Genomic DNA, 7,235 nt, shown 5'->3' with positions numbered 1-7,235 from the left:
ATACTATGGAGACATGCTGTTTCGTCTATGTGCCCCATCCCACTTTAAAAACAAATACATAAACATCAGTGGTGATCTGAGCTGGAGTTTTCATCATTCTTTTGCTTTTTCTTTCCCATGGAGGACTTTTGACAGTTTACGATGCGTTGCTTGGGATTGCAACCACAGGCTCTGGTTTCCATTGTGGTTGGCCTTCGTAATTTATGAACCTAAAAAGTTATGGTACAGGGATAGACATCATGGGGGAAATTCCCATCAACATTTGTAAAGACGCCATCTCATAGTGTTCTCAATCTCCCCTTAAAAACCCACCCCTGCCTTGATTCCTGCAAATCATGCCCATCTAAGCTTTGGTCATCTCACTATGCTAGAACTTCTATTTTTCTGCTAAACTCTGTTTTCTTTTGTTACCCCATCCTCCAATCCTCTTCCAACCTGTTGCTTTGGCTTGCCCCATCCAGTGAGACCTGACATCTAGGCCTTGATCCTGCAAAGACTGATCCCACGCATTTAACTTTACGCAAGGTGAGTCGTCCCACTGCCTTCAAAGGGCCTACTCCTCATTCCTTTGAAGCCCATGATAAAACTTTCACCAGCTTCAGTGGAGCTTTGATTTCACCCATTGCATATAAAGTTAAGTATGTTTTTCCAAGATCTGGGCCTTAGACTGTAAGCTCTTCACAGCAGCATCTGCCTTTTATATTGTACAGCACCTAGCCCAAAGGGGCCATGACCCTTGTTTGGGGTTCCCAGACACTAATGTAAACACATAATAAATAGTGAGGCCAATATAAGAATCAGCTATACAATCAGATTTTCACTCTTGACTCTCAATCTCTTTGTGGTTTAGACAAGTACAAGGACAAAGCAAATGATGAGAGGGGGTGTGTGTGTGTGTGTGTGTGTGTAGGACAAGATACCTGCATAGAGAATTAGTTACCTTCCTCCCTCCCCGCTCCCACAACAAACCCCTTGCCTCCAGACTCTAATTAACAGCTAATAATGCTCTAAATCAATAGGCATATAAGTACTTGTAGTATGAACACAGGCACATTTTAGACATGATCTGGGATGAACTTTTTAAAACCTGGGTCTAGCTATAATCTATAGTGGGTGCTGGGGGAATAGGGCATATAAGAAAATACATCCGTTTAAAATAAACATGGAGCTACATAAAAACCCTGTATATAGGGTATTTATTTTATTCTTTTGTGCTTTCTAGTGGTGTTTCAACCTACTTTCAGGACCTTATTGTGGGATTTCTCCCTAGCTGACTGAAGGCAACAGTGTCAAATTCTCCAACTGAAACAAAATTTGCCAACATTTAAATATTGGCTGATGTCAAATAAATAAGATAAGAAACACAATGATCTCCAGCTCTCATCCACCTCTGAGGTGAACATTCTAAGGGAGAGTGTTGCAGGTCAAATCCGATTTTTAGATCGTTAAGACCCATTTTACCTCTGTTTTATCTAAACAAAAATAACCGACACAGATACCCTTTAAACTAAGAAATTGTTATTCTGCCATTGTAGAGGGGCTCACTCTATCTGCTTATAGGGCGGTCATCACCCTAGCATCTTTGCTCCTCACAATCATTCATGGATTTTATGCTCACAACACCCCTGCCAGGAAGGGAAATATTATCCCCATTTCCAGATGGGAAACTGAGGCAGTGGGTAGACAAAGTCTGTGATTGGAACTGAACTCAATTCTCTCCAGTCTTACTTAGTGCCTCATCTACTAAACCATCTTTCCTACCCTTGCTCAATCCTTTGCAGTCTACTCTCAAGATTATAGACAATTCAAATGCTATGAGCTTACGTGCCACTCAAATTATTTGACAGGCATTTCTACCTGTCATGCTCTGTGTAGTGCCCATCTTTAAAAAAGGGAAGAAGGAGGATCCGGGGAACTACAGGCCAGTCAGCCTCACCTCAGTCCCTGGAAAAATCATGGAGCAGGTCCTCAAGGAATCAATTATGAAACATTTAGAGGAGAGGAAAGTGATCAGGAACAGTCAGCATGGATTCACGAAGGGGAAGTCGTGCCTGACTAACCTAATTGCCTTCTATGATGAGATAACTGGCTCTGTGGATGAGGGGAAAGCAGTGGATGTGTTATTTCTTGACTTTAGCAAAGCTTTTGATACGGTCTCCCACAGTATTCTTGCCACCAAGTTAAAGAAGTATGGGCTGGATGAATGGACTGTAAGGTGGATAGAAAGCTGGCTAGATCGTCGGGCTCAACGGGTAGTGATCAATGGCTCCATGTCTAGTTGGCAGCCGGTTTCAAGTGGAGTGCCCCAAGGGTCGGTCCTGGGGCCGGTTTTGTTTAATATCTTTATTAATGATCTGGAGGATGGTGTGGACTGCACTCTCAGCAAGTTTGCAGATGACACTAAACTAGGAGGCGTGGTAGATACACTAGAGGGTAGGGATCGGATACAGAGGGACCTAGACAAATTAGAGGATTGGGCAGAAAAAAACCTGATGAGGTTCAACAAGGACAAGTGCAGAGTCCTGCACTTAGGACGGAAGAATCCCATGCACTGCTACAGACTAGGGACCGAATGGCTAGGTAGCAGTTCTGCTGAAAAGGACCTAGGGGTCACAGTGGACGAGAAGCTGGATATGAGTCAACAGTGTGCTCTTGTTGCCAAGAAGGCTAACGGCATTTTGGGCTGTATAAGTAGGGGCATTGCCAGCAGATCGAGGAACGTGATCGTTCCCCTTTATTCGACATTGGTGAGGCCTCATCTGGAATACTGTGTCCAGTTTTGGGCCCCACACTACAAGAAGGTTGTGGAAAAATTGGAAAGAGTCCAGCGGAGGGCAACAAAAATGATTAGGGGTCTGGAGCACATGACTTATGAGGAGAGGCTGAGAGAACTGGGATTGTTTAGTCTCCAGAAGAGAAGAATGAGGGGGGATTTGATAGCAGCCTTCAACTACCTGAAGGGGGGTTCCAAAGAGGATGGAGCTCGGCTGTTCTCAGTGGTGGCAGATGACAGAACAAGGAGCAATGGTCTCAAGTTGCAGTGGGGGAGGTCCAGGTTGGATATCAGGAAAAACTATTTCACTAGGAGGGTGGTGAAACACTGGAATGCGTTACCTAGGGAGGTGGTGGAGTCTCCTTCCTTGGAGGTTTTTAAGGCCCGGCTTGACAAAGCCCTGGCTGGGATGATTTAGCTGGGAATTGGTCCTGCTTTGAGCAGGGGGTTGGACTAGATGACCTCTTGAGGTCCCTTCCAACTCTGATATTCTATGATTCTATGTGTTGATAGAAAATCAGGAACTATAATGCATAATGTCCACCATGCTTTCTTAATGTAATGGCCCCTCTAGCTATTGTATTACATACACATTCTGTAACATTACATAGGAGATGTACATTCAAAGTTTGTAAATGTTTTCTTCGAATGCAATAGATACAGTTTTAAAGTATATTCCCCTATAAGGAGGACAGACACTGTTATTTATTGCTCATTCGTTAAGACATTGAAAACCAGAGCTAAGTCTCGGTTCTTTTAGTATGCCTCCACTCATGTACACAGCATTGCCATGCATGACAGTGAGTCTACATTGCTAGACACCCGCTCCTACGCTCCGTATTCAGGCATAGTGGAGAGCCCAAGGTCGGGCCCTGGGTCTTCAAATAAGCAGACGCTTTTCTTTAATTTGTAAATATTTTGGGATCAGCTATTTACCTCTCTTCTGTATGGTCAACACCACCTTTAGAAATGTCAATCCCCCCCCCTTTGAACAATCCCTTGCCATTAATACAAGCGAGGGAGACTTCGAATCACCTGTTTACACATAAACGCATAATCGTTAACCCTCACCCCCACCCCCAGCAATGTGAGGGACGTTAAACAGCTGAATTATAAACTATCGTTCTGAAAACTGTTCAATCCACTCCGTTCCCTGTTGGCACTAACACACCTACCGCGGGAGCCCCCGTTAGCAAATCGCACGAGGTTGCACAAAATAAATAACTCAAGTGTTGGAGACTGTTTTTATTACTTTGATTTTTACACTTCCCCCCGGACTTGTGCCCTTTACAATGTATCTTATATTAAATCGTTTAAATAACGTGTACAATGAATGCAACAAGAGATCGCTTGTTAGAAGTGTTACATTATCTTTTCAGTTGTGCTCCGTGGCAAAATTAAAGATGTTTTTTTGCCGAACTGTTTTTCTGCTGGAGAAAATAATTACAAAATCAAAATTAACTGAAAACCATTCATTCAGTTCAGCACCACCAACCCCCCCCCCACCCCCACCCCACCCCCAGCAGTTAGCAGGTGTACAGATTTCTCTAAAAAGTAGCAGATCCACTCTCTCGAATGTCTATATTCATTTAAAATAAAGCGCTTGTGTAGATATTTGCAAATTATTCCTCTGTTGATTACACACAGACGCGGCTCTTGGTAAAACAACTGAACACCGGGGAAATGTTTGAAAAATTCAAACCTATCGAATATCCCAGTGAAACAGCGCTGGAAAGCTTTTTACAAACGAAATCTACAAAAGATTCCGATAACTGCCCCGCGATGCCGATTGATTCGTGTGTTCAACCAAAGTAACCGCGTTTTCACTCTGCTGATGTCTTTTTTCTTTAATCTGCAACGTTTAACAAAATAAAATGTAAACCGAATGAAACGGTTCTAGGGTTACCCAGGTATTTCTGCACGGAAAAGTGGTACATTTCTCGGCAGCTTCCAATGTTTGGTGTCAGAACACCCCCGCCCCAAAGTGTCCGATTTTAAATACGGGTTTAAAACCACCTGTCCCCAGTGCTGGCTGCAAAGAGATACTTGACGATGGTTATCATCCTATTCTTGACTCCTGTCTTTGTTTTCATGGTTTATCTCCTGCAGGAAATTAGGGTCCCTTCTCCAAGCCCAATTCCATCGGCACCTCCAGCGCTTTCCCAGCCGATTACGCTGGGGCGTGTCATTGACCAAGTGCCTTGGGTTTCTTTAGGGGGTCGTCCCCCCTCCCTTTCCCCAGGCTGCTGCCAATCCGCGGTGCCCACCCGTGCGGCCAGGGGCTGCAGGAGAAGCCCCCGCGGACTGCACCTGGTGCGGGTCAGACACTCACAGGGGGGCCGGAGAGCGAGCGGCCCCGGTCGGAGGCGGCTCTCCCGGGGGCGGGCGCAGGGGGGGCTCAGGTGGGTGGGCACCGCCGCCCCGTTACAGGGTGACGCCAGCCGGCGGGGATATAAGGCCCCCGGGGGAGCTCCCCTCGCTCTGCTCCCCACCCGGCCAGCGCCTTATGAACCCGGCCAGCTTCTCCTACGTCCCGGCCATGTGCACCCCGCCCGGCTCGCCCGGGAGCCCGCCGCAGCAGCCCCCGCCGCCCGCCCCGGAGGAGCCGGCGGCCGCGGGCGGCGGGCGGCGGCGCAAGCGGCCGGTGCCGCGGGGCAAGCCGCCCTACAGCTACATCGCCCTGATCGCCATGGCCATCGCCCACGCGGCCGAGCGGCGGCTGACGCTGGGCGGCATCTACCGCTTCATCACCGAGCGCTTCCCCTTCTACCGCGAGAACCCCAAGAAGTGGCAGAACAGCATCCGCCACAACCTCACCCTGAACGACTGCTTCGTCAAGGTGCCCCGCGAGCCGGGCCACCCGGGCAAGGGCAACTACTGGGCGCTGGACCCGGCGGCCGAGGACATGTTCGACAACGGCAGCTTCCTCCGCCGCAGGAAGCGCTTCAAGCGGGCCGAGCTCGCCACCTACCCGGCCTACTCCGCCTTCAGCCCCGCCGCGCCCTACGCGCCCGCCGGCTACAGCCCGCCGCTGCCCGCCGGCGCCCCCTACCCGCGGGGCTTCACCATCGACAGCCTCATGGGCGGCGCCGAGCTGGGGCTGAGCCCCGCCGCCGAGCTGGGCGGCTGCCCTGAGCCCGCCTGCTTCCCGCCCGCCAGCCCGCTGGGCCGCGCCTACCCCTACTCCGCCTCGCCGCCGCCGCCCCACCTGCCGGGGCCCCCGAGCGGCTACTCCCCGCCCGGCAGCGCCCCGCTCTACGGCGCCGCCGGCCGCCTGGGCCTGCCGCCCGTGCGCGCCGCCGCCTCCTGCGCCGAGCACCCCGAGCCGCTCCTGGCGCTGGCCGGGCCGCAGTTCGGCCCCAATCCCGCCTACATGCGGCAGCCCGGCTTCGCTTCGGGACTCGAACGGTACATGTGACTCCGGCGCTGCTCTTCCCGGTGCCACTGGCGGTAGGAGCAGGGCCCATGTACCATCCCTTTTCCATGTTGATGGGACACCCGCTGTACGTGAATGCATCTGCTTTTTTACTGTACATATGTAGATTATTTCATCCTAACACTGTACGCGCTGCGTAATGCGTTGTGCTGCGTGGCACCTGTCACTGAGTGTGAAACACGATGGGTGTTGCATTGCACATGTGCTATACAACAGGTCGTGTATTGCATATGCATTGTACTGTCTCCTGTGCGCATGGATTGCCTAACACACTGTAGTGCACTGAATAATGCATTGTAGTGCATTGCACAAGCGCTGTATTATGCAATGCGTTGCAATGATCTATAGTGCATTTACAGTGCTCTAGCACGTGTTATGCACGATTCATTGCACATGCATGGTATAATACATTGGAGTGCATTGTGTGTGAATTATGATTCACTGGATAATGCATTTAGTAGTGCCCTGTGTAAACCATCGTGTAAGACGCTGTTACCTTGTAGATTTGTAAACATTCCAGGATGTCCCATTCTCCCCCCCCCCCTTTGTTGGATTCATAACCTGGAACCAGACAGTTAGCAAAACTACTAGGTATGGGATTTTTTTATTACTATTTAAGACTTTATCTTTTTTCTTCCTCTGTGGGAAAAAACATCTTTTTACTATTTTTTAAAAAAATAACTTTTATTGTTAGAAAGGATTTTAAAAAAATAAATCTTTCCTTTCAACTGTTTAATACTGCTCTTTTTTCAGAAACGGTTTTGAGGGGGTTTTAAAACTAGACTACATCAGAACTCAGCTGATTCATATGAGAATCATTAATTATGCCAAGTGCCTTGTCCTTTCCTTTTTTACTGACACTTTTTCAGAGCTATACTCTCTGTTTCAAATCTGAAGTCTGTTTTTAAATACTGGTGGTAACTAGCCGTTGAACAGCTTCCTAAAGGAAGCCTCCTAAAGCCATTCCGACAGTGGCCAATGCCAGGTGCTTCAGAGGGAACGAACAGAATAGATAAACATCAAGTG

General features: G+C 48.7%; 1 protein-coding gene across 1 annotated transcript; it reads left to right on the top strand.

Moving 5' to 3' along the window:
* The first annotated feature begins 5,279 nt into the window (after positions 1-5,279).
* FOXE3 (forkhead box E3) lies at positions 5,280-6,191 on the top strand. Its single transcript, XM_034780103.1, has one exon. It carries the CDS (start codon positions 5,280-5,282, stop codon positions 6,189-6,191), a length of 912 nt encoding a protein of 303 aa, XP_034635994.1.
* The last annotated feature ends 1,044 nt before the right edge of the window (positions 6,192-7,235 follow it).

Source organism: Trachemys scripta, chromosome 8 (assembly GCF_013100865.1).
Source record: "Trachemys scripta elegans isolate TJP31775 chromosome 8, CAS_Tse_1.0, whole genome shotgun sequence".
NCBI lineage: Eukaryota > Metazoa > Chordata > Testudines > Emydidae > Trachemys > Trachemys scripta.
Note: the sequence above shows the minus strand (reverse complement) of the source record. Positions and strands in the feature narration are given on the sequence as shown.